Here is a 27,185-nt window from a genome sequence, read left to right as displayed (position 1 = left end):
TTGATAGTAAAGTTATTTATTTATTTTATCTTTAAAAAGACACAATCTCTCAGTAAATAATTTAGTTTTTTGTATTCTGTAACAAGAACAGCACAATTACATGATATATATTTGAGTCCAAGTTTTTGGGGTTTATCACCACGTTTTGCATACACAACACTAACACACTGTTTAATGCAAAATGAAAGATTAGACTGTATAATGATTTCAAATAGTGAAAAATACTTAGGCTCCACATTTCATTGATTTACAGCCTAACAATTATCCTAAATATGGTATATGTTGCTCTTGGATCTTGTGCGTACAGTAGATAATAAGCAACTTCATTAGGACTAACAAAAAAAGGCATCTTTTCTCAAGTCAACCATTTGAAGTTACAGAATATGTTTTGTATCATTTTAAATCCCTTCTATTGTTCCAAATCCATTCAAACCACACATCTAGCTAATATCACAACACCCCAAAAAAAGAAACATGGACTGGAACGGATGACTTTACAAACTGTATGCTTAATCATTGTTCTCAGCAATACCAATCTCTCGTGTTTTTTGTGGAGTTGAACAGTTCTGACTGAACTTTAGCACCATGTGTCTTACAACAACAAAAAATCGACCAACAAAAAAGCAGGCTAAGACTTACATTAAAATGACATACAAATGTATTCATTATATTCTTTATAACCCAGAGTCTATCAAGGTTTGAGGTTAAAGATAAAACCTAAACTACAACAGTCTCAGAAAATGATACTGTGCAGGTCTAAATGTCCTTAAAAAGTTACATTACGGTCAACCACACAATCATCCTGGTTTTGCATAGTGCACAGTTAAGAATCACTAAGATAATGTGATAGATTATGCGCGCACACACACACACACACACACACACACACACACACACACACACACACACACACACACACACACACACACACACACACACACACACACACACACACACACACACACACACACACACACACACACACACACACACACACACACACACACACACACACACACACACACACACACACACACACACACACAGCCTTGTCATGTGCTGCTCCAGCACCCTGAAAGGATTGTTCTGAAAGGACCAGCTGCCAGAGTCTCTGGATACTGTAATGGTAACATGGAACATCTCTCCAGAATACTGTAAACCCTGGACCAATGTCCATATTGACACGGAGTCTAACTACTTAACATCAAGTCATCACAACTGACAAATAACGACAGGATCCAGTCCATTAAAGCTAAAGATCTGTCTTTGTTGCAAACATGAAATCGATGTGTAGAATTTTGTTTTCCTTTTGTAACTCAGTGGTCAGTTAGGGTTTACAGGCGACTGGCGGAGAGACGTCCGGGAGAGGGGCTTCTGCTGCGACTAAACCCCTGAGAAGGAGAGAAAGTCTGTCACACAGAGCATTTCTTGCACCTTTGGATTTGAGATGAAGTTACTCTCTCCCACTAATACAACATCTAGGAGTTGCTGTTTTGTTGTTGTACTTACCCCAAGGGCTCAGGGTATGCATGGATGTATTTTGGTGGCAAAAGAAAAGTCTAAATCACACATGCACAGCTTTCATCTAGTGTGCTTTCCCACCCGCAACTTCCCTGAATATGTTCTTGCTTCATAAAAACCCTGGGCTGACACATCTTTCCAAAGAGTTTCTTGATATTTGTGACATTATTTCAACGTGTTAGGTCTCAGTCGTCGTAGTAACTTACGAGAGTGCGTGAGGGGCTGCCAGAGCGAACAGGACTGCAGCTCCTGCTTCTGCTCCTCCACTGGAAGAAAGCAGAGAAACACCACATGAGTCATTCTGCATGTTATATTGTGATAATGCAGTAATTGCTCAAGCAAAGCCTATGACTCTACAGTAGGGACGGAAGGTGCATCAGTACCAGAGCTCCTCTCCTGGTGACTGCCTCTCCCTTCACTATGACACCGTCCCCCTCCACCAGTGCTGGCCACACATGGTACGCCACCAGAGGAGCAGTAAACTCAGAGTCATAGCTACGACGATACCTGGTAAAGAGCGAGAGAGAGGGAGAGAGAGACAGAGAGAAGAGGGAGGAGATGTATATACACGGGACCAGGGTGACATCTAGTGGTAAGATTAGGAATTGCACATCTAACATGTTTTTTTTTCCTGTAACTTCATGAAGTCAAGGGATGCAGACTGACTTGTTGTCGCTGTAGAGTTCTCCACCGCTGGTGAAAGCCAGGTCCAGAGGAGAGTCCAGTGTCTGCATGGCGAAGGCCACTCTGCATGTCTCCCGGATGAAGCTGTTGATCAGGACAAAGTCTACCTCCGGGGGGAAGGAGATCCGTGGGTTTACATTCATGGCGTTGATCACGTCCTGGGAGAGGGAAACACATCACAATACACTCTGACACACATCTCCTATTAACATACACTCAATGAGCTACAGTGCGTGAGACTCTTGAAATTGTAATGTAAAGGTGACTGGAATCTACAGGTTTTTGTAACATGTCAGACATGTTAGTAAGAGAGAAAAGTGTAGGCCGTACATTAACACTGGCCTGCACGTCGTAGAGGTCCAGGTTCCTGACGATATAGTCCACCACCGAGTCCTCCAGGGACTCCGGCCCCAGGTGGGAGGGTGACAGGGTCTTCTTTACTCTCAGCTTGAATTGACGGTAGGCCAGCTTGGCTGCCTGGAAGGCCTCCTGACAAACACACACACACACACACACACACACACACACACACACACACACACACGCGAACACGCACACGCACACACACACACACACACACACACACACACACACACACACACACACACACACACACACACACCACACTCAGACAAAGGGATTAGAGATACTGTATGCTATAGGAGATTTACAGAGAAACCAGAACCTCAGATCTGACATGTCAAATTGGATGAAAACAAGGTCAGGTGGTTCCATGTGCTAGGATGATCATCTCCTATACATTGTGAATCCCAGCTAATCATCACAGGTTGTACTGTATGTAGTGTTATTCCATAATGTACAGGGTTTCCAGATGTCATACCACAGTGGCAATGAAGATGATTCTCTGGACCATCTCCAGGTCGTCTATGTAGCGTCGGAGAAGACTCTGGGCCTCCAGGCGCTCCACAGCATACAAGTCACTGAAGCGGGACACCAGCCTGGCGTGGCGGGACGAATTGGTGAGCTGGGCCCGGGTGGGAGACTCACTCTTCAGAGGGCTGGAGGGGCGGCTCTGTCTGGGCAGGGGGCTGGGGGAACAACTCCTCACCAACCTGAGACAGATAGAAAGGAAGAGGGGAGGGATGGTTGACTTATGCCATGTTAATATGATATCTGAGTGAGTGACTAACAATATCAATGAGGGCCCCATGGAGGTCTCCTGTGCACCTACCCTGCATGCCCGTCAGTAAGTCGGCCATGATTACTACATGTTTAAATAGCTGGCTAGACAAACTAGTCTAATTTACCAATCTAAAAAAATGACTGACCTTGGGTATTCTACTATTCTAACTCTCAACAGTAAGTGACTGAATTCCTAAAACAAGTGTTAATATTTTTTGTTAAAGATTTTTTTTTTTTAAATGACCAAGGTCTGACCCTCTGTGTCCTCAGTTGAAGCTACGGCCCTGTGTGTGTGTGTGTGTGTGTGTGTGTGTGTGTGTGTGTGTGTGTGTGTGTGTGTGTGTGTGTGTGTGTGTGTGTGTGTGTGTGTGTGTGTGTGTGTGTGTGTGTGTGTGTGTGTGTGTGTGTGTGTGTGCGCGCGTGCGCGTGTCCTGCTCACCTCTCCTGCAGCATGCTCTTCTCTGCTGTGAGGAAAGACACCTCATCCCTCAGCAGACGCACCTGTCTCTCATAGTCATCCAGAACATCCAGCTTCCTCTTATAGGTCTCCACCTGGTCACGGGACGCACGCAACCTGACACACAGATACACACCATAATAACCTCGGAACATACACATCAATAAGCCAAATAGGACAAATAATACTCAAATGAAACGTGTACAGTGTTGTATTACAGTATTTATCCCTCACTCTGCTTTCAGCTGTAGTATCTCATCCTCGGTGGCCAGCAGAGTTGTGGCTGACATATTTTTTGTGTTGTCCAGTTGCAGATGAGCATCCGCCAGTCTGTAAACGCATTCAAGATACCAGTAGGTGAATAAAACAGAGACCAGATAGTTAGCCATACTAACGTAACCTGGGGCAGACTGATTTGTTTGGATAGAAATGAGTAGGTCTATTGTATAGCTGAGTCATTTGTTGTATGTTTAGTGCAGACTTACTCCTGTTTGACAGAGTCCAGCTGTAGGTGAGTGGAGCACAGCTGAGTCTCCATCTTCTGCATGTCGTTCTCATGGGAGGCAGACAGCTCTCTGATCTTCCTCTCCTTCTCCACGGACTCCTGCATGACAACACTCCTCATTTAACCTTGATTATCACTGTCTTATTCACACTATGTGACAGGACAGCATAATAGAATAGAATAACTTAATGAATGTACAGTAGCTAGAACCATAAATAACAGAACAGATTATTTCACCTGGATGAGGTTGAGGCTGGTGTCATTGGTGACAGAGGAGGTTGCCATGGAGAAACAAGTCCCCAACCAAGGCAGCAGGCGTGATTTGAGCACATCCACTCCTGCATAGTGACCACCTGACTCAAAGGAAAAGGAGACATTATTAGAGAATGTCAAAGAGAGAGGGAAGTTGTGAGAAGCTTGGACACATACCCTCTCTAGCAGTGAAGTTGAGGATGGTGAAGAGTTGACCCTGTATCTTGGAGGTGAGCTCTACCAATTCACAGCACCTGTTCAGATTCTGATCACAGGAGATGACCTTGGAAGGTGACAGACACTGTATGAGAATTATGTACCATCACAAAAGGGACATATATTTTAAAGATGTAATGTCATCTCAATTGTGGGGTCAACAATGTAGGACATTTAAAAAACAAACATTCACATGGATCATTGATTAGTGAATATCTGTATTGATCATATTGAATTGAGGGATGTACTATATGTGCTTTTAAAATAAATGATCTGTGACTTCCAGGCAAATGCACTGGTTGGTCTCTGGAGTATCTGTGTGATAATACATGGGTTCTATCAGGACAAGCGGTTCGGGTTCACACCAAAATGCTCAAGGGGGCGTGCTCGAGCCACTAGCTTTCAGAGTCAGCAATGGTTTCACGGTCGCCATGACGACTAGCGTCTATAGCAACCAAACTTCGCCAGAAAATCTATTTAATCGAAACAATTGAATTCCTTTAGCCCCTACAGTGTTTCAAAAACGTTCCAATCCATTGTCAATGTGATACATTGTAAAAAAATAAAATAAAAAATACATACCAAATAATGATTCCAAATATATTACACTATCTGGCCATGAGTGGCATAATCAAGTAGGCTAATCAAGTTATTTTAGATGGGTGGACAGAAATGCTATAGAGGAATCAAGTTCTCAAGGGAAGAACGCATTTGCTGAATCAAACAGTGATTCATTAAATATGCTATTGATTTCCACACCAATATCACATTTATTATAGCCAAGACTAATTTAGACAATAGCCTAAACTATTACACGGATCGAATGGTTGCAATAATCATGTGTCGCCTATCTTTATTGTTGGTTAGGCCACTTTTCAACCAACAGATTTAGGACAGAAATCAATTATTGATGACTTACATGGTAGTCCTTGTACCAGGACTCAAGTTTGTCCTGTAGAACGCTGAAGGAAGATGTGTTAACCAGCCTCCTTAGCGAGTCGGCCATGTCTGCTCCCTCACTAATCTTGAAAGGTTCAAAACGCTTTGGACAACCGTGGGATTTAATCTGGGGCGAGAGCGCCCGTGACAGGCGCGCGCTCCCTTTTTATACCCGCCTTAGAAATTCTTGCCCTTGACGTTTTGTCCACCTTCGTTACAACGGGTGCCAAGTACCATCTCAGTTGTGGCAACGCTTTTTACTCATTTTACTCATATACAGATTGAGAATGTTTGATAAAGCCACTTGCATTGTTTTCAGTAATAGTCTGGATATTCTTGTGAGAAAAGTATAGACCGTAAACGTCTTCTGCCGGTTCTTCCTTTATGATGTAGGCGCTCAAGTGAAGTAGGCTGTCTGTGCTGTAAACAAGACCATTGTAATGTCATACTGTTACACACACGTGGGCGTTGGGTGTCTCCTGCCATTAATGTCATATGTGGAAGATGTGAAACACTGAGCTATTTTTCAGAGGCACAGTCAATTTCGGATGACGTCAGTATTAGTTAAATCGGTTATAGGCCAAGTGGTACGTTTGTGTTTTAAGGTAGGCCTACTGTACTATGGTAATTTTGTAACCCAATCAAAATAAATGTTTTTTGGTTTGTTGCTGAATGTGTTCTGTGCTTGAAAAAAATGGTATTGGTTAGTGTGACATCATCGTAGTGTGTGTGGTCAGGTTTCCTAGGTGGGGCGACCTGTTAAAACTCATAAAAAACCGGCATACATATGAAAACTTGCGCTAGAATGAAAAAGGTATAATTCTGTCAATTATAATTAATTATAAACAATTTAGCTTGTTGTGTTAAAACAAACTGTTATTGGTAGTGTTTTAAACTATAATAATTATTCATGTAAACAGTTATTGTATTTTATGAAAACCAGGTTTATAGTATTGTCCCACTTCCCCTGATTGGTGTTTGATGAAACTTAAAAAAGGATCTTTAATTAATTCAAATATATTTATGGCATTAGATATTATAAAATACATTGTAATTTGTTGTTTAAGTTGTTCATAGCATCTCTGAATCGATGTCATACACTATATAGCAAATAAACAGTATAGGATGAGGGTGGAAGGAATTAGAGGGAAGATAACAAACAAGGGTAGGAAGGAAATAAAGGAAGCACAATGACATGGAAGAAAGAGACTATAGAAAGAGGCTACAATAATTTTGAAAGGGGAATTTGGGGGATAGTAGTGTTCCAGGATCAAGTTAAAGCTGTGCAGACTCCTAAAAGCTTGGAATGTCCCCCAATTCATTTTCCAATGGCATGGGGAGGGTTTAGTAAATGTTTATTGTAACAAAATTGTGAAAACAGTGTGTTATCTACAAGCTTCTACAAATTCTACAGTCTTATTGATTGAAGTGGGACACGAATGTAGTTCTAAGGAGAATACAGTGTCCCAGTTCATTTACTAAAATGTCCCACTAACACTGAAAGCCACGCTTTAGTAAAAGTGTCGGTCTGGTAGTGTTTTAGGGGCTGTGGAATCCATACATTATCAAGTTGTGTCATCATCTCTGATAAAACCTTTATTACTTGAAATAAACAACACTTAAGTAGGGATAAAGTGATGTTAATTGTCTGTGGACTAGTCTATTCGGAAGCCCTGCCTGGAAGAAAATATGAATGGACAGGCTTTATATGGACTTTCTTATTTTGGAATCCTGTTGCGGGCCTTTCCCATTGGCTGGTTTAGCCAGGAAGGAACCATCTGTGATAAACAGTGATCCAGCTATGAACAATTTGATAAAAAGGCTTCAAATTCCACCTGCTAATATAATAATTACCCTAATAAAAACCTCGTTCCAAGTATTAAAACTGGAGAGATATATATTATTTTATTCATTTGAATGAAGTGGTCTAGTCCACTGTCTTTCCGGACTCCGGAGCTGTCAAACGCTTTGGAAGAGGGGGAGGGTGAACATGGCGTCTGAGCAGGTCTGTTTCCATTTAAAGACATTATTGTTTTTCTACATTTTCCATTCCCGTTTTGATGTAGGCATCTATATGTACTACGAACTCATTTGAAAGGAATTACGGTATTCGGGCGGGCGTTGTAAAGCGTATGCGGAATATCCATAGTACGCTATCACGCTTCCAAGCCCTGTACTGCTGTTACGCTTTTTATGATAGACATACCTCGAAATAACGGCTTGATTGCCGCAGTTTTTCCACGGCATTGGGAAGTTTAAACTGGTTGTATTACCCCAAATCATGAAGTTATCTTTTCATCCGAGTTGAATATGGACCTGGACTATTCATATTTGTTACGTGGAATATACGTGTACTTTATTTTTAGTCATTACCTACAGACAGAGAGACCCGGGTGTTTAATTGCGCGCATTCCTCAGAAGCAACCTGTCTATACAGCGACGCCTGCATAAAGTCTAATAAAATAGAATGTGGTGGTTACAATATGTGGTGCTGTACTCAGAGATACAGTATATTTGTTACATTGTAACTACATATGACAGCTAAATAAGCTGTCAATTGGGTTGTTACAATGTATCAACTACTAGATCAACTAGATTGCAGAGTGGGGAAAAAATAACATGTGGTAGTTACAATGTATAGAACTCTTAATGTTTAATCTCACCCAGAGAGGTGTACAGTGAAGTCAATGCTTTGATTGATGGGAACCACCCAGAAAGTGTTGTTTGTAGATGTCACAGCAGTATAGCATGTTAAAGCTGAGTGAGCCTACTGAGCCTTGACATTGCTGCTGTTCTGTGTGCTGAAGGAGAGTTCTAATGGGCCTGTGAAGAGGTCCATGAGGGAGAAGGCCATGGAACGGCGGACCACCAACAAGGAGCACAACAGCAACTTCAAGGCGGGCTATGTGCCCATTGAGGAGGAGCGCCTGCACAAGACAGGCCTGAGAGGACGCAAGGGCAACATGGCTGTTTGCATCATAGTCCTGCTCTTCTTGCTGGCTCTCATCAACCTCATTGTGAGTGCCCAATGACACACAAAACATGCTCTGCATAATGTCACCATCCTTATTTATCTGAATTCACTTTTTAACAGGCTAGTATCATCAGAATGTTAGTTATGGATATGTTATAACTAGTTCTGATTATGACAAATCAAGTCAATGTATCTGAATCTCTGACATTTGTCCTGTCTCTCAGATAACTCTAGTGATATGGACAGTGATCCGCATCGGGCCCAGTGGTTGTGACAGTATAGAGTTCCATGAGAGTGGGCTGCTGCGTTTCAAGCAGAAGGCAGACATGGGTGTGGTCCACCCACTACACAAGAGCACTGTGGGGGGCAGGAAGGACCAGGACCTGGTTATCACCGGCAACAACAACCCGGTGAACTCAGGCAAAACACACTCACTTATGGAAAAATACACTCACTTAGGCAACACACACACACACACAAACACGCACACACACACACACACACACACACACACACACACACACACACACACACACACACACACACACACACACACACACACACACACACACACACACACACACACACACACACACACACACACACACACACACACACACACACACACACACACACACACACACACACACAGAGGGAATAACAAATACATTGGTATAAGCAGTCTATACACACACTTCCCCAGTCTGATTAATGTATTCATACCCAGATATGAATACCTTAATCAGACTGTATGCTCTTACATGTATATGGTTTTTGTATATGTGTTCCAGGTGGTGTTTCAGCAGGGCTCCACTAAGCTCAGTGTTGAGAAAGAGAAGACGTCCATCACCAGTGACATGGGAATATCCTTCACTGACCCCCGCACTCAGAACACCTTCTTCAGCACAGACTTTGAAAACCACGAATTCCACCTGCCCAAAGGAGTCAAAGTACTCAGTGTGAAGAAAGCCTCCACAGAAAGGGTATATTCCAGGCCAACAGAAGCCATCTAATAAAACATGTAGCACCACAAATAGTGTTACTGTAGATAAAATACATTCTAGTATCCATTCCTGTCATTGTTTTTTTTTTATCCCAGAAAAAAGTGGTAGATCTCTGAATACTCTCTCTGCTTTCAGATCACCAGCAACGCTTCCTCTGACTTGTCCATCAAAGGGGACAGCAAGGCCATCATCCGCGGCAATGAGGGGGTCTTCATCATGGGCAAGACGGTGGAGTTCAGGATGGGAGGGGACATCGAGCTCAGAGCTGTGAGTGTTACCCCTTACCCAATTTGGTCTACTTGTTTATCAGGCCCTCTCCTCGGGCCCCCCAGACTTTTCACATTTTTCTTTTAGCCCTAAACTGGCACACCTGATTCAATTAGTTAAAGACTTGATGATTAGTTTACTAATCGAATCAGGTGTGCCAGTTTAGGGTTATAACATACATGTGAAACATCTGGGGGGGGGGTCTGGTCTATGGTGTATTGCATTCCATTAAAACTTATGGTTAACAAGGTCTTTCCCCTTGCAGGAGAACAGTATTGTTCTGAACGGGTCGGTGATGGTGAGCATCAGTCGCATGCAAAACTCCTCAGTGGGGGCCAACGTGTATTTCGACGAAGGTCTGTTGAGGTACAAGCTGTGTATGTGTGCAGACGGCACTCTGTTCCGTGTCCAGGTGAAGTATCAGAACATGGGCTGCCAGACCTCAGACAACCCCTGTGGAACGGCCCACTAAAGAGACTGGAAGACAAACTGATGTGACACCATCCATCTTGTCCTACAATTAACAGATGGTCAAGTATGGCCAACCAATGTTGAAATAACCTAGAACAATGTGCAGTGCATACTGCATACACATTCAAAATGTAACACCCAGAAACACACACTTTTTTATGGAGGCCTTTTTGTTTGTCTGCATATCCGCTTGGCCAAAGATAAGAGCTACATACAGTATTATCATTTTGTTTTGTTTAGACTTAGAGCAGCACACTATATGAAGTAACAACAGACACAGCACTCTACCAAGCAGTCCAGTATTATTACCGGTGTTCTGGGTATTTATATTGATAAGATTTGCTTATGTATATTTCCACTGGCAGCTGTGTGTGACTCGAGTACAAGTCCCCATGTATTAAGCATCAGCCACTGATCACTTAGCCACTATATTTATGTTTTGAGTATGGTTAGTTAAGGAGTAATGAGTTGGAGTTAGTGGGATATGTACAAGGGTTAACACTTAAAATAGGAAACATAATTTGAGCTTAAAATAGGAAACATACTTTTAGTGCTCCCTACATTGCTATCTACAGTGCATTCGAGAATTCTTCAACATTATGTTACGTTACAACCAATTAAAATTTAAAAAACAGAAATACCTTAGTTACAAAAGTATTCAGACCCTTTGCTATGAGACTCGAAATTGAGCTCAGGAAAAATCCTGTTTCCATTGATCTTCCTTGAGATGTTTCTACAACTTGATTGGAGTTCACCTGTGGTAAATTCAATTGACTGAACATGATTTGGAAAGGCACACACCTGTTTATATAAGGTCCCACAGTTGACAGGGCATTTCAGAGCAAAAACTGAGCCATGAGGTCGAAGGGATTGTCCGTAGAGCTCCTAGACAGGATTGTATCAAAGCACAGATCTGGGGAAGGGTTCCAAAAAATGTCTGCAGTATTGAAGGTCCCCAAGAACACAGTGGCCTCCATCATTCTTAAATGGAAGAAGTTTGGAACCACCAAGACTCTTCCTAGAGCTGGCCGTCCAGCCAAACTGAGCAATCGGGGGAGAAGGGCCTTGGTCAGGGAGGTGACCAAGAACCCGGTGGTCACTCTGACTAAGTTCTAGAGTTCCTCTGTGGAGATGAGAGAACCTTCCAGAAGGACAACCACCTCTGCAGCACTCCACCAATCAGACCTTTATGGTAGAGTGACCAGACGGAGGCCACTCTTCAGTAAAAAGCATATGACAGCCCATTTGGAGTTTGCCAGAAGGCACCTAAAGGACTCTCAGACTATGAGAAAGATTCTCTGGTCTGATGAAACCTAGATTCAACTCTTTGGCCTAAATGCCAAGTATCACGTCTGGTCTGGAGGAAACTTGGTACCATCCCTACTGTGAAGCATGGTGGTGGTAGCAATATGCTGTGGTGATGTTTTTCAGCGGCAGGGACTGGGAGATTAGTTAGGATGAACGGAGAAAAGTACAGCATGAACGGAGCAAAGTACAGAGAGATCCTTCTTGAAAACCTGCTCCAGAGCACTCAGGACCTCAGACTGGGGCGAAGGTTCACCTTCCAACAGGTCAACGACCCTAAGCACATAACCAAGACAACGCAGGAGTGGCTTCGGGATAAGTCACTGAATGTCCTTGAGTGGCCCAGCCAGAGCCCAGATTTGAACCTGATTGAACATCTCTGGAGAGACCTGATAGAGCTTGAGAGGATCTGCAGAGAAGAATGGGACAAACTCCCCAAATACAGGTGTGCCAAGCTTGTAGGGTCATACCCAAGAATATTTGAGGCTGTAATCTCTGCCAAAGGTGCTTCAACAAAGTACTGAGTAAAGGGTCTTAATACTGTGATAATAAAAAATATAAAAAATGTTTAATACATTTGGAAAAATGTCTAAAAACCTGTTTTCACTTTGACATTATGGGGTATAGTGTGTAGATTGATGAGAGGGAAAAAAATATGTAATCCATTTTAGAATAAGGCTGTAACGTAAAAAAACGTGTGGAATAAATCAAGTGGTCTGTATACTTTTGGAATGTCCTGCACATCTGCCTTCTCGTCCTGTATGTGCCAAACATTGTCTCTGTGTTTTCACAAGGGAAGAGATTGGAGTGTCTTTAGTTTTGGTGCCAAATGGAATTCATTTTGATGTGTCTATAATATCATACTGCCTAATGCTCAGAAACAGGACAATTATAAGATATACTACAGATTAATGCAGTCAGCTGCTTTTTTTGGGGCGGGGGGGGGGGGTATTCATGAGGCTTTTGTGTTTGTTTCAATTATACATTTTGATAACATTGGTTTGAAACAAATCATTTTGAGTGACATTTTGTGCAACATAACATGAGTGGCAGTGCTACACGTGTGATGTGTATTTACTTTGTGCTAACTGGAGTGTATATTCAAGTGTTGCTATGGTAACAGTGTGGTCATCATCTCAAGCAGCAATATGGACTCCATGCCTTTATTTATGTATGTATTCATTGTTTTCACTGGAACCTTGAGAATGAGCTTTTGGAAAAATGTCCATTATTTAACTTCCATGTTTGTTTAATAATAAAGGGTTGTGCTGTGTTTGAAAGGCCCTGTTGTCTTTTGTCAATTTGCAGTTTTATTTTCATGTTTAAAACCACCCTTTTTGTGCCCTATCCCACAATGCCCACTTGGAGGTGTTATGCCACAATTCATTTAGTGTGTATTACATGTTTACTACATTTCACACTGTAAAGGGGCTAAATAACCTAGATTTCTTTTTTTTTTAGCTTAATTCAGTTCCAATCCAGTGATTTATCAATCAATAATAAATCCAAGCTGGGCTTAGTTGTCCTTGTTATGAGGATTCCTGGCAGCACAGTTACCTATGAAGGAGAGGGCAATAACATCCTGGTAAGACATTAACCATGGCATGTGAATGATTGAGGGAATCTGCGAAATGCTTATGCCATTTTTGTGTATGTGCATGTCTGACTCAACATGGCAGTACACACTGCAGACTTTGATCTGAAACTACAGGAGACAAAGTAAAATAATATGCTACCTTTGCCGGTGCACTGGGTGGGGAGAGAGTGAGAGTCACAAGTTCGTTTCGGTTGTATACAATGCGTACACGGAAGGGTGAGTTAGATTTCTTTTTACGTATTCATTGAGATTTTTGTTTATGACGTGTGCCAATATTGCAGTTTGATTTCTACATTTGAGAGTAATGTGTGTGTTTTGATTCCATTTGGGTGTTTTTGTATGTGTTAGATGTATTAGATTAATATTTAATTACGGTATGTGTTCAGATATTGTCTTTCATGTTGAAACTCACATTTCGCTAACTAAGAGTTATTCTCTCTTGTTTTACCTGTATAGGCACAGGGCGGTTTGTGATGGCCGTGTCTCAGTGGATGTTCTGTGCTGCAGTGCTGCTCCTCCTCATCCAGGGGCTCCAGTGTTCTCCTGTTCCCCCTGCTTGTCCGGAGTCCTGCCTTTGTCAGAAAGGTCTGCTAAACTGTTCCTTCGCTGGCCTTTCCCAGGCCCAACAACATGTTCCATCCACTGTCACTGAACTAGATCTATCTCACAACCTCCTGAAGTCCGTTACCCCCTCATGGTCAAGTTGGAGGCTTGAGAGTCTATGGCTTGGACACAACAGCATCACTCACCTGTCTCTGTGTGTGCGGAGGACCTGGAGGGGTAAATATTGGAAAATCCCCCTCTCACGTAGCCGAGGGAGATGTGTGTCCTGGGCCCCAACTCTGCAGCTGCTCTCTGCTGAGAGGAACCAGCTAGAGATGATTCCTGAAGGTGAGTCTCTCTCTCACACACACAAATACATAAGGAATTGCTTCGCTGTACTATACATGTAGTTACACTTATCATGAAAATGTGACTTTGCCTAACACACATACAGTAAATAAGCACACATGCTCACACACACACATTCACACCCATACGCCTGTGAATGATTATCCTTAATAATTAGGACTTTGCTCTAAAAGAAAATGATTAAACCAGCCCTGCGCCAATCACAAAAATTACTTGACAAACCATTGCACAATCTTCAGCCAATCTTCGAGGCTGTTTACTGACATTCCAATGGCTCATAAGAGGGTGTAAAAGTGCAATGATTATGTTTTAAAAGAGGGCCAAGCCTCAATCATCATTTTACAGTAGTAGTTAATCTCTTTTGTCAACATTCCATTTCCATCAGAAGAGTTGAACCTTTGAGTTTTATATGTATCCCCTGGTGACTGTGAGTGTTTTCTCCGAGTTTGAGGTTTGTGAGGACTGTGGGCAGTTGTTATGTGAGCTCTGTGAGACAGACAGAGGCCTCTCTATGCTGCTTGATATTCTGCTCACAGTCTCCCAGTGCTCCTCTAATGAAGCCCAGGCCCACAATGTCTCACTTCAGCTCAGCAGTCTCACGCTAGAGAGAAGAGGAGACTGGGGAGACTGAAAATCACAGTGTGAAATAAGTGCTGTCAATAGAAAATCCTTGGCTTTAATGAGTCATAACAGTACACATATTTCTACCCAACCCCAGTGATTGTTTGTTGTCCCAGGCAGTGGTGTAAAGCACCTCAGTAAAAATACTTTAAAGTGTTACTTAGGTCGTTTTCTTGGGGTATCTGTACTTTACTATTGATATTTGGACAACAGTTACTTTTGCTTCACTACATTCAAGTATGACAATAATGTACTTTTTACCCCATACATTACTTGTTACATTTTGAATGCTTAGCAGGACAGGAAAATGGTCCGATTCACACACTTATCAAGAAAACATCCCTGGTCATCCCTACTGCCTCTGATCTGGCAGACTCTGTTATGCAGGTGAATGAGGACCCAAAAGCGACTTAGCGAAAACAGAGTCTTTATTCCAGTAACTGGCAAAAGTATACTCCTGGACAATATAAGAAGAAAACAAAACATGAAAAAACTTAAATCCACTCGTAGTGACGAGGACAGACTGGAGACTCGACCATTGACTGCAGGTTGCCTCGGGAAGGCACCGACCGTAGCAGACTTAGACACCTGCTCACACGCAGCATCTGAAGGAGACAAGACACGACCGGGCGAGACAATGACACAGCACAGCGAACATCATATAAGGATCCGACAAGGACAGAAGCGGAAAACAAGGGGAGAAATAGGGACTCTAATCAGAGGACAAAATAGGGGACAGGTGTGAAAAGACTAAATGAGTGAGTTAGGAGAATGAGGAACAGCTGGGAGCAGGAACGGAACGATAGAGAGAGGAGAGAGAGGGAGGGGGAGAGAGAGGGATAGAAAAAGGGAACGAACCTAATAAGACCAGCAGGGGGAAACGAACAGAAGGGAAAGCATAATGACAAGACAATATAAGACAAAACATGACAGACTCACTAAACACAAATGTTTTGTTTGTAAATGATGTCTGAATGTTGGAGTGTGCTCCTGGCTATCTGTAAATAAATACAAAGCACGAACCTTGTGCCGTTTGGTTTGCTTAATGTAAGCAATTGGAAATTATTTATACTCTTACTTTTGATTCTTAAATATATTTTGCGGTAACACTTTACTTGACACCCAGTGTCATAATACAACATGACATGCTTATAACAGCTGACATAACTTGTCATAACCTGTCATAATATGGTCATAACACTGTCATGACCCATACATTTACAACTGCTGTGACATGCATTGCATTATGTTTTGTCTGGTTATGACACGTAGTACATAAGAGTGTTAAAACCCAAATTTATTCAAATTCGTTTTTCCCCTGCCAAGAAGTTTCCTTTTATTTGAAAGTTTGTTTCTTAAATCCTTTGTTGTTGTTGTAATGAATTCTTTAGTCATGTTTTTTTAGATCATATTTTAAATAGCTTGTAGAAAATACACTTTATGACACTGTCATGAAGCATTATTGTAACGGCGTTCGTCTGTTGAAGGAAGAGAGTCGGACCGAAATGCAGCGTGTTTGTTACTCATGATCTTTAATGAAGAAAACTAAACGATACATGAAATAACTAAATACAAAAACAACAAACGGAACGTGAAACCTATTACAGCCTATCTGGTGAAACTACACAAAGACAGGAACAATCACCCACGAAATACAAAGCGAAACTCAGGCTGCCTAAATACGGTTCCCAATCAGAGACAACGATAAGCACCTGACTCTAATTGAGAATTGCCTCAGGCAGCCAAGCCTAACAACACCCCTAATCAGCCGCGATCCCAAATACTACAAACCCCAATACGAAACACAACATATAAACCCATGTCACACCCTGGCCTACCCAAACATATAACAAAAACACAAAATACAATGACCAAGGCGTGACAATTATGAGCTTCATAATCATACAAGCCAGACAGGCCTTTCATGTACATGCCCTTATATTAGTCATCAGTCAAAAAGAGGGTGTCTTATCCTGCTCCTTAAATCTGTTCCTGCATTCATCCCAGTCATCAGCAACAGAGCATTGGGGTAGGTGCATGTCTGACAATGTGTGTGCAATTACAATCATAATTTAATATGGTCAATATATATATATTTTTTAAATATAAAAATATATACAGTGGGGCAAAAAAGTATTTAGTCAGCCACCAATTGTGCATGTTCAAAATGACTTTTGTCTGTCACCAATTGTGACAGACAAAATGAGAAGAAAAAAATACAGAAAATCACATTGTAGGATTTTAAATTAATTTATTTGCAAATGATGGTGGAAAATAAGTATTTGGTCAATAACAAAAGTGTATCTCAATACTTTGTTATATACCCTTTGTTGGCAATGACAGAGGTCAAACGTTTTCTGTAAGTCTTCACAAGGTTTTCACACACTGTTGCTGGTATTTTGGCCCATTCCTCCATGCAGATCTCCTCTAGAGCAGTGATGTTTTGGGGCTGTTGCTGGGCAACACGGACTTTCAACTCCCTCCAAAGATTTCCTATGGAGTTGAGATCTGGAGACTGGCTAGGCCACTCCAGGACCTTGAAATGCTTCTTACGAAGCCACTCCTTCGTTGCCCAGGCGGTGTGTTTGGGATCATTGTCATGCTGAAAGACCCAGCCACGTTTCATCTTCAATGCCCTTGCTGATGGAAGGAGGTTTTCACTCAAAATCTCACAATACATGGCCCCATTCATTCTTTCCTTTACACGGATCAGTCGTCCTGGTCCCTTTGCAGAAAAACAGCCCCAAAGCATGATGTTTCCACCCTCATGCTTCAAAGTAGGTATGGTGTTCTTTGGATGCAACTCTGCATTCTTTGTCCTCCAAACACGACGAGTTGAGTTTTTACCAAAAAGTTATATGTTGGTTTCATCTGACCATATGACATTCTCCCAATCTTCTTCTGGATCATCCAAATGCTCTCTAGCAAACTTCAGACGGTCCTGGACATGGACTGGCTTAAGCAGGGGGACACGTCTGGCACTGCAGGATTTGAGTCCCTGGCGGTGTAGTATGTTACTGATGGTAGGCTTTGTTACTTTGGTACCAGCTCTCTGCAGGTCATTCACTAGGTCCCCCTGTGTGGTTCTGGGATTTTTGCTCACCGTTCTTGTGATAATTTTGACCCCATGGGGTGAGATCTTGCGTGGAGCTCCAGATCGAGGGAGATTATCTGTGGTCTTGTATGTCTTCCATTTCCTAATAATTGCTCCCACAGTTGATTTCTACAAACCAAGCTGCTTACCTATTGTAGATTCAGTCTTCCCAGCCTGGTGCAGGTCTACAATTTTGTTTCTGGTGTCCTTTGACAGCTCTTTGGTCTTGGCCATAGTGGAGTTTGGAGTGTGACTGTTTGAGGTTGTGGACAGGTGTCTTTTATATTGATAACAAGTTCAAACAGGTGCCATTAATACAGGTAACGAGTGGAGGACAGAGGAGCCTCTTAAAACCTCTTGGGGATAGGGCTGTTTACTGCCCCCGCTGGTGTAATTGCGTGCCCATAGTAAACATAATTTTTTTTGTCAAAAGTTTCTAATATATGCAAATAAAAATTATTATTGAATAGAAAACACTCTAAAGCTTCTAAAACCGTTTAAATTATGTCTGTATGTAAAGCAGAACTCTCAGGGCAGTCATTCTCCCAAACTCTCTCTTGTCATCAGAAAAGTTGGCCCAACTTTGACATCATCCCCCCACCCTTCCCAAGCACCTACAGGTCTGGGAACAGTCTCTTTGTCTTCAGCGCGATCTCAGCTTTCAATGGGGATTCTCATTGTGAGAATCGCGCTCACGAGAGTTTTGGCGGGCCGAAACCTTTCGGTCACGCGAAAAAACAGGTCACTCTCATGCGCGCTCTTCTCCGGTCCTGTCTTTTTTCCAAGATCGATTATACAATGCATGCGTTTCTGTTCGTCCTCACGATTGCTGTACACCTTTATAACATGTTAAAGCTTGATTATGAACTTAGTTTGACAAGTTTAGTCGACATATATTATGTAAGTTCGACGTTTTGGTGCGCATCCACATGACTTTTGGCTACATTTCAACCGAAATGTGTTGTGTTTGAGAACCGAAAGACACAGACTGCAAAACTAAACGCTGTTTTTGGTAAGTATAATTCCTTCCAGGTCTTCTGATGGAAGAACAGCAAAGGTAAGGGAATATTTATGTGGTAAATTTGGGTTTCTGTGGACTCCAAGATAGAGGAGCCATAATGCTACTTTTTGAGCGCCGACTCATAGTATAGCCTAGTGAACGAAACCTGTAACGTTAAAAATAAATGTAACACAGCGATTGCATTCAGAAGAAGTGTATCTAACTATATATATGTAGAACATGCATATTTAGTCCAAGTTTATGATGTGTATTCCTTGTTAGCTGACATTATCTGCCGGAGCTATCGTCATTTCTCAGGACATTTGAGTAGCATTTTTTGAACGATGCATCATTGTAAACAGAGATTTATGGATATATATAGCATATTATTGAAAAAAACATTAATGTACTGTGTAACATGTTATATTACTGTCATCTGATGAAGATTTCAAAAGGTTAGTGCATTATTTTTCTTTTAATCCTGCGTTTGTTGATTGCATATTTTTTTCAACTTGGCTATGCAAATTAGCTGTGTCTTCAGTGGTGGTTTGACATAAATATGTGCTATGTTTTCGCCGTAAAACATTTTAGAAATCTGACTTGCTGGGTAGATAAACAAGGTGTTTATCTTTCATTTGAGCCATTGGACTTGTTAATGTGTGGAGGTTAAATATTTTTAGGAATATTTTTGCGTTCCATGCGCCACCTTCCAGCTGAACGTGGGGGGGGTTCCAAAATTGGAACCCTAGTCCCCTTCTGGTTAAAGAAGAAGTTACAGGTCTGTGAGAGACATAAATCTTGCTTGTTTGTAGGTGACCAAATACTTATTTTCCACCATAATTTGCAAATAAATTCATTAAAAAATCCTACAATGTGATTTTCTGGATTTGTTTACATCATTTTGTCTGTCATAGTTCAAGTGTACCTATGATGAAAATTACAGGCCTCTCTCATCTTTTTAAGTGGGAGAACTTGCACAATTGGTGGCTGACCAAATACTTTTTTTGCCCCACTGTATATACACACATAACATAAACATACTGTTGACACAGGCTATGATGTAATGGAATCTTTTGCCTTTTGTGGTAGGTTTTGTGGGTTTTTACACTATTTTGTAGGTGTCATAACCAGCCATAAAATCACGCAATATATGTCACAACAGGTCTAAATATATGTGTCATAACAGGTTATGACAAGTTATGTCAGTTGTTCTGACATATAATGACATGGTTATGATTGTTACCACCAAATACAATTACTCAAGTAGTATTTTACCGGGTGCCTTTAATTAACTTTTACTGTAGTCATTTTCTATAAAGGTATCTTTACTTTTACTCAAGTATGACAATTGGTTACTTTTTCCACAACTGATCCCAGGATGGAATGTTCAGCGTAGATAAAAACAAAACGGTTACAAGTACTCTACCATGTTATTGTCAATCACTCAAATACTGTTAGACCTGTCAGGTATAGGGAGCTGTAAGGGCAGGTATACATTCATCTCTGATTGGTCGGCTGCTTGTAAAGCTCTGAGAGGAATGCCGGACTCCTGCCCATGTATAGAACAGTACAAAGGTGAGCAGGGGACATACACCTTACAACTACTATCCTCTGTGCATTCACAAACAGGGGCCGCCCCAGTCATCTGTGTAATTACACCAATGTTACTCCAATGTTGCGACTGTGTTTGTGCTTTGTCCTTCAGGCCTGGGAGGTAGTGAGTTCCTACAGGTGCTGCAGCTCTCCCACAACAGGATCTATGACCTGCGACCTGGAGACCTGTGCAGGTGCCCCCTTCTGAGAGAGATCCATCTGCAGCACAACCGTATCTCCAACCTCCATCCACAGGCCCTGAGGGACATGCCAGAGCTCAGGGTAACTATACACATGATAACTACAACATCATAACAGCCATTTTGTTATCCTTTTCCTCCCACCTGACCAGATTTTTGATATTCATATTCATAATGTCATCCTTCAAGGTCCTGGATCTGAGCTTCAACTTGTTGACCACGATCACTCCGTCAGCCTACCTGTCGCTGCGTAACCTGAATGCCCTGGTGGAGGTGAGTGGGAACAGGTGGAGGTGCGACTGCAGCCTGCGGAGCTTGAGGAGGAAGATGGCCTACGACAGGGACAGGGCCCTGCAGCAGACCTGGAGGGGGGTGGTGTGTACATCCCCCTCCACCCAAGCAGGTAGAGACCTGCTACACCTGGAGGACAGTGACCTCACCTGCTCTACTGCTGAGAACAGGGTGGGGCTCCACCAGGATGTGACAGTGGATAAAGGGATGGAGATCCTGCTGCCCTGTGGCTCTCCAAAGCAAGGTAACACACTTCTTTCACGGTCTCCCAAACTCAGTCCTTGTTTTTTGCCCTAGCACTACAAAGCTGATTCAAATAATCAAAGCTTGATTATGAGTTGGTTATTTGAAACAGGGCTAAATCCAAAACGTGCACCCAGAGGGGGGGCAGGACCCTGCATTACACCAACAGTTAAAGGCCAAGTCTCGTCAAAAACGTGATTTCCTGTGTTTTATTTGTATATATTTCCACACTATGAGATTGGAATAATAATGTGGCATTGTGAAAATGATGATAATGCCCTTTTAGTGTGCGAGGTGTTTGAAAAGGCTGACTGAAATTTCAGCCTGTTTTGGTGGGAGTTTAGGCCTGCCTAGTGACATCACCAGTGGGTAAATTAGTTAATAGACCAATAAGAAAGAGTTCCAAACCTCTCTGCCAATAACAGCTAGTTTTTATTTTTCCACTCCCCACTCAGACCACTCACAGACAGTTTTAGCAAAGTTAGAGCTAAGAAGCTATTTTTGTGTTTCTTTTTGACCATTTTAATTGAATACAATCACAGTAAGGTACTTTCTTTGTTTGTGTGTGTTGAGTATATAGCAAACAACCATTTGAATTGTAATCACGCTTGACTTTATAATAGTCTCCCACTGTTTGTGTATTTGTTCTAGATTCAACATGGTGGACGCCCAATGGACAAGTTCCTGGGAGCCAGGCAGGCCTGCTGATCAGTAACATCACAGAGCGAGACGCAGGACTGTACGTGTGCGTCTCTGGGCCACACGAGGAGTCTGTGTCTGTATTCAACCTGCTTGTTCACAAGGCAGAGAGGAAAACCAGAGACACTAGGAGTTTACACAGGGAGAGGCTACAGATGAACTCAGAGTTAGGCAGCATCCAGGGGGAAGGTCAGGAGACAGACCTGAACTCTCTAGACCTCCACAGGGCTACCCAGAGAACACAGTCTGACTTGGTCCTGGCTGTCTGCCTGTCTGTGTTCATCACCTTCCTGGTAGCATTTGTAATTGGTGCTCTGACCAGACCTCTCCTGGACGCTCTCTGGAGGAGGTGTTGTAGCTGCTGTAACCGTACCAAGCAAAGCGCCTCCCCACCACAATCGGTCTCCTCTGCCGGGCAGTCCCCCTACGATAACACGGCCTATTCAGATGAGGATGAGCGAGAGGAACTAGGGACACACAGGGAGAGGAGAGTGACATTTAGTGGACATCCTTCAGAACAAAGGGATCAGAATAGTATTCCATACTATGATACTGTGGCCAATGGCATGCAGGACAACCTCGCTGGGGAATATGATGCAACATATGAGAATGTTCCGGAGAGGGATACCTCACACCCCTCTCTTGAGGTCTATCACCCGCCTGAGGAGGAGAAGCCTAGGGTACGGGGCTCTGTCAGCTCAGGAAGCTTCCGACATGACAACCCAGAGACAGACACTCACATTGGAGATCTCTCTGATATGTCTCTGAGTGATCCACAAAGGGGCGCTTACCCAGTCCATACCCACGGCATGGAGTTTGAATCCATCCCCGACCCAGAACAGTTGCAGGGGTGTCGAAGCTTGTCTGTGTCTTCACACTCTGACCAGGAGAGTCCAGATAGGGATCAGGATATGGACTGGCCCAAAGACAATTTGGCTCAGAGATTGGAGGAGCTCAAGACCCGGAAGAATTCCTGGGAGCCTCAATCCCCCCAGAAGGAAGGCGACTCCTTTGAGCGCAGTTCAGATTTCCCTACAGTTAAACCAGTTGATGTTCTACAGATCAACATTGGCAGAGTGGGTGAGATCCCTGGATTTGCTTATAGGAAATCAAACATGGCAGATCCCAACCCCATGGATCCTGAGCTGTGGAATGACAGCGGAGAGAGCTTTGAGTTCCCTGATTCCATCCAAGGTGCATCGGCACGATCCAGTAGTCAAGATCTTTCAGGTTCTGCTTTTGCTGATCAGTTGAGAAAAGAGTATGAACAAGCGTGGAATAAAGAAACACTTGTGGAAGAATGGAGGGAGAATGATGAGTCCAGCTCCAGCAACTCAAGTGACAGTGGGAATGAACCTACAGAGTACACTGTGAACCCAGAGATGGGGGTAGTGAAGGAGAAGGAGATTATCCAGGATGCACTACTTACACATGATAGCACAACAGACCCTGCAGCAGCGAACCCCTATCTCAAACATGATGTTAGTTTGGACAAGCAGCACTATAAGGACCCAGTCAGTCCCTCTCCAGATGAGGATGGATTTCATGTGAGTGAACTGAGACAGGAAGTTCAACGCTCTCATTTGTTTTCAGAGCACTCTGATTTGTCCAGTGATAGTAGTGATGAACCCACAAAGTACACAGTGAACAAGGATAGCGATGAGGAAGAGGAGGATGAAGCTCAAGTCCCAGCTGTGACACACAAAGGTCCATCTCTCAGTCTTGGAGACATTAATGTCTCTTTGGCTCCAAGGAAAGCTCTCAATATTGGCTTTTCCAAGGATGGTTTTCAATATCAACCAGAGCCTGAGACAAGGTTGACTGGCGTGGGTCTTTCTTTCCAGAGTGCCATCACCCCAAAGGAGACTTCATTGCCCTCAGACGGGACAAGGGCTGGAGAGTCTCCAGCTCCATTCTATATCCCCAGCCTCAGGAGATGTCTGGATATTCAGCCTCCTCAGGACACTACACCTGCTCCACCACGGACACCACCACCCTCTGGTTCATCCTCTTCTAGAAGTGAAAGTGAGGATGAGACTACAATGAATCAAAAAAGAGAAGAGAAAGCTAAGGTCCCAGATTCATCTTTCATTCCCGCAGGCATTGATGTCTCTTTTGCTCCAAGGAAAGCTCTCAATATTGGCTTCTCCAAGGAGGGTCTTCGATATCAATCAGAGCCTGAGACAAGGTCGACAAGCTTGGATCTCTCCTCTCAGAGTGAATTCACCCCAAAGGAGCCGCTTCCCCAACATCGATTCCCAGAAGGGACAAGGACTGGAGAGACTCCACTAGATATCCCCAGCATCCGGGGACATTTAGATATTCAGGCCACTCAGGAAACTCCACCTGCTGCCCCAGGGTCACGCCGACCTGCTGGTTCATCCTCTTCTAACAGTGAAAGTGAGGATGAGACGACAATGAATCAAAAAAGGGAAGAGAAATCTCAGGACTCCGATTCATCTTTCATTCCCGCAGGCATTGATGTCTCTTTTGCACCAAGGAAAGCGCTCAATATTGGCTTCTCCAAGGAGGGTTTTCAATATCAATCAGAGCCAAGTTTGACTGGCATGGGTCTAACCTCCCAGATTGCCATCAGTACAAAGGAGCCCCTTCCCAAATCTTCAATTCCCTCAGATGGGACAAGGGATGAAGAGTCTCAAGTTCCACTCTATATCCCCAGTTTCAAGAGACATGTGGATATTCAGCCTCCTCAGGAGACTCCACCTGCTGCCCCACAAACACCACCACCCTCTGGTTCATGCTCTTCTGGAAGTGAGAGTAAGGAACTTGACAGGGAGGTCCCAGATGTCACACACAAGGATCCATTTCTCAGTCTTGGAGACATTAATGTCTCTATAGCCCCAAGGAAAGCTCTCAATATCAGCTTCTCCAAGGAGGGTTTTCAATATCAACAAGAACCTGAGACAAGGTCGCCTAGCTTGGATCTCTCCTCTCAGAGTGAATTCACCCCAAAGGAGCCTCTTTCCATATCTTCAATTCCCTCAGATGGGACAAGGGATGAAGAGTCTCTAGTTCCACTCTATATCCCTATTTTCAGGAGACATGTGGATATTCAGCCTCATCAGGAAACTCCACCTGCTTCCCTACGAACATCACATAACTCTGAATCAACCTCTTCCAGCAGTGAGAGTGAAGATAAGACTACAATGAACCAAGAAAGAGAAGAGGAGAAAGCTAAGGTCCCTGATGTCACATATAAGTATCCATCTCTCAGTCCTACAGACACACCCATTAATGTCTCCTTTGTTCCAAGGAAAGCTCTCAACATTGGCTTCTTCAAGGAGAGTTTTCAAAATCAATCATCAGAGTCAAAGTATGAGAGTATAACCACCACAAATGATAGAGGTTTTCAGGAAGATGCCAAGCCTGCTCCCAAAACATCAATATTTTACTCCACCTCCTCAGACAGGGCGAGAACTGAGGAGCCACCAGTTCCACTCTACATCCCTGGACTCTGGAGGCATCAGAATATCCAGCCCTCTCAGGATGCTACACTTGCCGAATCATCCTCTGCTAGCAGTGAGAATGGAGATGGGCTTACAGAACACACAAAGAAACCAGGGAGAGACGTCACAGATTTCTCGCTCAGTCCTGGGGACACGCCTATTAATGTCTCCTTTGCCCCAAGAAGAGCTCTCAATATCAGCCTTTACAACTCAGCCAGTACCACAGAGGAGGTGGAGAGGAAGACCGGAGCAGAGGACAGGTGGGAAAGGCCAGGGCTTGGTGGTCTGAAGGCACTGTCAGAGACACAAAGGTGGGACACAAAGGACAGTTCTACAAACATGAATGTTTCTTTCTCTCAAATGAGTGCTCTCAATATCAACTCAGACAGCAGCACAGATGAGGTGGGCAGGAGAGCCAGAGCAGACTACAGCAGTCCCATACTCGAGCGTACCATTAGCAGAAAGGACGGAGGCTTTGAGGAAGAAACCCATCCCTTTCCCCAACTGTCTTTACCAAAAACATCATCCCTTTTCTACACTTCCACTGATGAGGCGAGGCCTATAGAGTCTCCACTCCAAATCCACCGCCATAGGAGGCGTCTAGTTGTAGACATTCAGCCCCACCTGGCTCCACCTAGTGCCCCAGGAACACCACCACCTTTCCCAGAGGGAGAAGAGGCAGCTGGTTCTGGATGGAGGAGCAGGGGACAACAGAGGTGGAGAGCCATAGATGGATTTGGCCGTACATCCATGACACAGGGAGATGAAGGAGAGAAGAACTATATGGGGTTATTGGCTGCTAAACCATTCGGCACAGCTCGTCAGTACCAGAGCGTTACCCCAGAAACCATTATGGCCACACAGCATAGTGAGATCTCCGAGAGGGATGGTTCTGACCTGACCTTCTCCACTGTAAGACACAGTGAGGCTTAAGACCGACCGTATTTGTTTGTGCTGATTTAAGATAAGTTGCACTTAATATTGAGAAAAACGCAGCAGACGACAAAGAGATTAGAAGTTGGATTTTATATTTTATTACAGAATTATACTGTTCTTACATTGTAAAATATGAGTAATTTGTGGTGGAAAACCAGACATGTTTATCGTAATGAAAATGGCTGTTTATATGACTTTGAATGATATAATAGACTGAGGGATTGTAAAGGTGGGAGCATTAAACACGGTTTGAATTTCCCAGATTCACATCCTTACCTACCTTACTCGATACACAAATCCCCTTTTTTCTTTGCCACAAAATATATATCTTCATGACACTGCCTCTCCACATGAGGGGTATGCACAGACTGGTCATAGACTAGACGTAACATAGCAAACGTAAATCCGGGACCCTGAAATTAGTATGATACACTATATATACAAAAGTATGTAACCTCGGTTGCAACACACTACCGAGTTCCAAACTGCCTCTGGAAGCAACGTCGGCACAATTACTGTGTCAGGAGCTTCATGAAATGGGTTTCCATGGCTACCTGCCCCAATGCATAGTGCCAACTGTAAAGTTTGGTGGAGGAGGAATGATGGTCTGTGGCTGTTTTTCATGGTTCGGGCTATGCCCCTTAGTTTCAGTGAAGGGAAATCTTAACGCTACAGCATACAATAACATTCTAGAAAATGTTGTGCTTCCAACTTTGTGGCAACAGTTTGGGGAAGGCCCTTTCCTGTTTCAGCATGACAATGGCCCCGTGCTCAAAACGAGGTCCATGCAGAAA

The 27,185-nt window shown here is 43.2% G+C and overlaps 3 protein-coding genes across 6 annotated transcripts; 2 read left to right on the top strand and 1 right to left on the bottom strand.

Moving 5' to 3' along the window:
• LOC124037846 (mitochondria-eating protein-like) lies at positions 1–14,344 on the bottom strand. Of its 4 annotated transcripts, none has more exons than XR_006839246.1 (12): positions 5,698–11,159; positions 4,740–4,845; positions 4,548–4,663; positions 4,291–4,409; positions 4,040–4,135; positions 3,788–3,922; positions 3,047–3,278; positions 2,536–2,694; positions 2,188–2,363; positions 1,905–2,028; positions 1,510–1,787; positions 1–1,391 (listed from the first exon to the last, which is right to left on the bottom strand). XR_006839246.1 is itself a non-coding variant. In XM_046352993.1 (12 exons), the coding sequence occupies exons 3-12, from the start codon at positions 4,593–4,595 to the stop codon at positions 1,335–1,337; spliced, it is 1,206 nt and encodes a 401-aa protein (XP_046208949.1). In that variant the 5' UTR covers positions 4,596–4,663; positions 4,740–4,845; positions 13,784–14,344; the 3' UTR covers positions 1–1,334. The 4 variants fall into 4 exon arrangements, 3 of the variants coding, with proteins under 3 accessions (XP_046208949.1, XP_046208948.1, XP_046208951.1); XM_046352993.1 differs by lacking the exon at positions 5,698–11,159 and adding an exon at positions 13,784–14,344 and having other exon boundaries at positions 1,728–1,787; XM_046352992.1 differs by having other exon boundaries at positions 1,728–1,787; positions 5,698–11,158.
• LOC124037847 (beta-sarcoglycan-like) lies at positions 7,612–11,177 on the top strand. Its single transcript, XM_046352996.1, has 6 exons — positions 7,612–7,722; positions 8,525–8,734; positions 8,916–9,101; positions 9,483–9,674; positions 9,831–9,962; positions 10,228–11,177. Exons 1-6 carry the CDS (start codon positions 7,708–7,710, stop codon positions 10,432–10,434), a joined length of 942 nt encoding a protein of 313 aa, XP_046208952.1. The 5' UTR covers positions 7,612–7,707; the 3' UTR covers positions 10,435–11,177.
• LOC124037845 lies at positions 13,391–26,654 on the top strand. Its single transcript, XM_046352991.1, has 5 exons — positions 13,391–13,551; positions 13,792–14,226; positions 20,668–20,837; positions 20,945–21,290; positions 21,941–26,654. Exons 1-5 carry the CDS (start codon positions 13,536–13,538, stop codon positions 26,386–26,388), a joined length of 5,415 nt encoding a protein of 1,804 aa, XP_046208947.1. The 5' UTR covers positions 13,391–13,535; the 3' UTR covers positions 26,389–26,654.
• The last annotated feature ends 531 nt before the right edge of the window (positions 26,655–27,185 follow it).

This window comes from Oncorhynchus gorbuscha, linkage group LG06 (assembly GCF_021184085.1).
Source record: "Oncorhynchus gorbuscha isolate QuinsamMale2020 ecotype Even-year linkage group LG06, OgorEven_v1.0, whole genome shotgun sequence".
Classification (NCBI taxonomy): Eukaryota; Metazoa; Chordata; class Actinopteri; order Salmoniformes; family Salmonidae; genus Oncorhynchus; species Oncorhynchus gorbuscha.
This window is presented reverse-complemented; position numbering and strand designations above follow the sequence as displayed.

Bases quoted from the DNA above. Each gene is read 5' to 3' on its own strand.
- LOC124037846 (XM_046352992.1), bottom strand. From the start codon at position 5,784: ATGGCCGACTCGCTAAGGAGGCTGGTTAACACATCTTCCTTCAGCGTT. The intron at 2,029-2,187 runs GTCAGTCTGCAT...GCTCTTTACCAG, and splicing joins GAACTCTACAGCGACAACAA to GTATCGTCGTAGCTATGACT. The intron at 1,392-1,727 runs GTAAGTTACTAC...TCTCCTTCTCAG, and splicing joins GCAGCCCCTCACGCACTCTC to GGGTTTAGTCGCAGCAGAAG.
- LOC124037847 (XM_046352996.1), top strand. The intron at 8,735-8,915 runs GTGAGTGCCCAA...CCTGTCTCTCAG, and splicing joins TGGCTCTCATCAACCTCATT to ATAACTCTAGTGATATGGAC. The intron at 9,675-9,830 runs GTATATTCCAGG...CTCTGCTTTCAG, and splicing joins AGAAAGCCTCCACAGAAAGG to ATCACCAGCAACGCTTCCTC.
- LOC124037845 (XM_046352991.1), top strand. The intron at 20,838-20,944 runs GTAACTATACAC...TCATCCTTCAAG, and splicing joins GGGACATGCCAGAGCTCAGG to GTCCTGGATCTGAGCTTCAA. The intron at 21,291-21,940 runs GTAACACACTTC...TATTTGTTCTAG, and splicing joins CTGTGGCTCTCCAAAGCAAG to ATTCAACATGGTGGACGCCC.